The following is a 1,822-nucleotide window of genomic DNA, read 5'->3' as shown; positions in this document are numbered from 1 at the left end:
TACCCGCCCGCCATTAACAATCGCAACCTGCCAATACCACCACCCCCTTTCGCTTCTCTCGCGTCTCGCCACAACTTTAATTTTGCGGAAAAGGCCCCTCCAACTACCGGCGCTGGACGAACGTGGGCGATGCTCCGGCCATCGCCGTATTCGTCGAGGCGTCTCCTCCAGAGCGGCGACCCCAGCCGCATCCCGGGCATCCCCCCGGCCGATCCGCCCGCCGGCGTCAGCTCGGATGTCGTCGTCATCCTCGCCGCCCTGCTCTGCGCGCTCATCTGCGTAGTCGGCCTCGCCGCCGTCGCGCGGTGCGCGCGCTCCCGCCGCAACGCCAACGCCCACGCCAACCAATCCTCGCCGTCCGGCAGCCCGGCCCACGCCCTGGCGGCCTTCGGCGGGGGCGGCGGTGGGCATAACCATGGTACTACAACTACTACGACGACAGGCGCGTCGGGGGGCAGCGTGACGACCACCAGCAAGGGGCTCAAGAAGAAGGCGCTCAAGGCGCTGCCGAAGCTGGCGTACGCGGACGCGGTGGCCGCGGCTGCGGCGGCGAGGGGCGCCGTGGCGGGGGGCGAGGAGGAGGAGGGGCAGGACGGGATCCTCGCCGAGTGCGCCATCTGCCTGACGGAGTTCGGCGAGCGGGAGGAGGTGCGCGTGATGCCGCAGTGCGGCCACGGGTTCCACGTCGACTGCGTCGACACCTGGCTGCGCTCCAACTCCTCCTGCCCGTCCTGCCGCCGCCCCATCGTCCTCGACGACCCCGCGCCGCCCAAGCGGTGCCGCAAGTGCGAGGAGACCATCCTGGAGGCGGTCATCGCCTCGTCGTCGTCGGCCGGCGGCAGCCGCGGCGGCGGCCGTGGGGGATTCTTGCCGTAGTAGCAGTAGAAGAGGCGTCATGTCCCCTGGCGGGTGGGTCCAGGTCGGTGTGGGTAGTTGAGCTGCTCCTTTCTGCTGGTGGCCCACGCTGCAGTACTACCGCAGTGAAGTTTTTCTTCTCAAGAAATGGAAAGGAGAATAATTAGAGCTGTGAATGTGACTCTTTTCTGCAACCTTTTTCGCCCTGCACTTGCGCTACTGCTCCAGTACGTGTGGATGTGGGGAACATGACATCAGATTTGTAAAGAGCGTGCGTGGTCTCGTGTAAAAATATATTTGTACTGGATATAGCTTGCTCAAAAGAGGCAAAGAAAAACATTTTACATGTGGATCCGGCAAGCTAGAAATATGCAGCTCGTGTCTGAAGATCTGTTTGGTGTGGAGAAATAGGTGGACGTTGTGAATGTGGAGTAATGACAGTTATGAAATATCGAACTTGTATGGAGAAACATGTAGAAGTCGACAATGGCATGAAATTGTTTCTCGTTGGAGAGAGAAATAGGCGAAAGTTGTGGAGTAGTGGCAGGTATGAATATCAAACTTCTGGTACTGAAAAACATGTAGAAGTTGACAATGCAATGAAGATCTTTTTGGTGTGGAAAGAGACATAGGTGGAAGTTGTCAAGTAATGACAGCAGTAGCGGAGCTACAGCAGGGCTACATGGGCCGTGGCCCGCCCAGCTTTGCAGCGTTTGCTTGTATATAACAGTCAGCTCATGGGCCCAAAAAAAGCCAGCTATAAGCATTTGTTTTGCAGTGTGGTCTGCCCAATTTTTTGCTACAAGCTCCGCCACTGAATGACAGGTATGAAATATCAGACTTCTGGTATGGAGAAACACGTCGAAGGCTACAAAGGCACTCACAACGACAGGGAGACCACACTAACTTTGGAATACTCGGATCATTTGTCGCTACACCCCCTACTTTCTCTTGTGGATCTTATTAC

At 57.7% G+C, this 1,822-nt stretch overlaps 1 protein-coding gene across 1 annotated transcript; it reads left to right on the top strand.

Moving 5' to 3' along the window:
• On the top strand, nt 1-1,201 carry LOC123127201 (probable E3 ubiquitin-protein ligase ATL44). The gene has a single exon (XM_044546783.1). The coding sequence runs from the start codon at nt 130-132 to the stop codon at nt 874-876; it is 747 nt and encodes a 248-aa protein (XP_044402718.1). The 5' UTR covers nt 1-129; the 3' UTR covers nt 877-1,201.
• The last annotated feature ends 621 nt before the right edge of the window (nt 1,202-1,822 follow it).

This window comes from Triticum aestivum, chromosome 1B (assembly GCF_018294505.1).
Source record: "Triticum aestivum cultivar Chinese Spring chromosome 1B, IWGSC CS RefSeq v2.1, whole genome shotgun sequence".
Taxonomy (NCBI): domain Eukaryota; kingdom Viridiplantae; phylum Streptophyta; class Magnoliopsida; order Poales; family Poaceae; genus Triticum; species Triticum aestivum.
The sequence above is the reverse complement of the archived record's forward strand: the minus strand, read 5'-3'. Positions and strand labels throughout refer to the sequence as shown.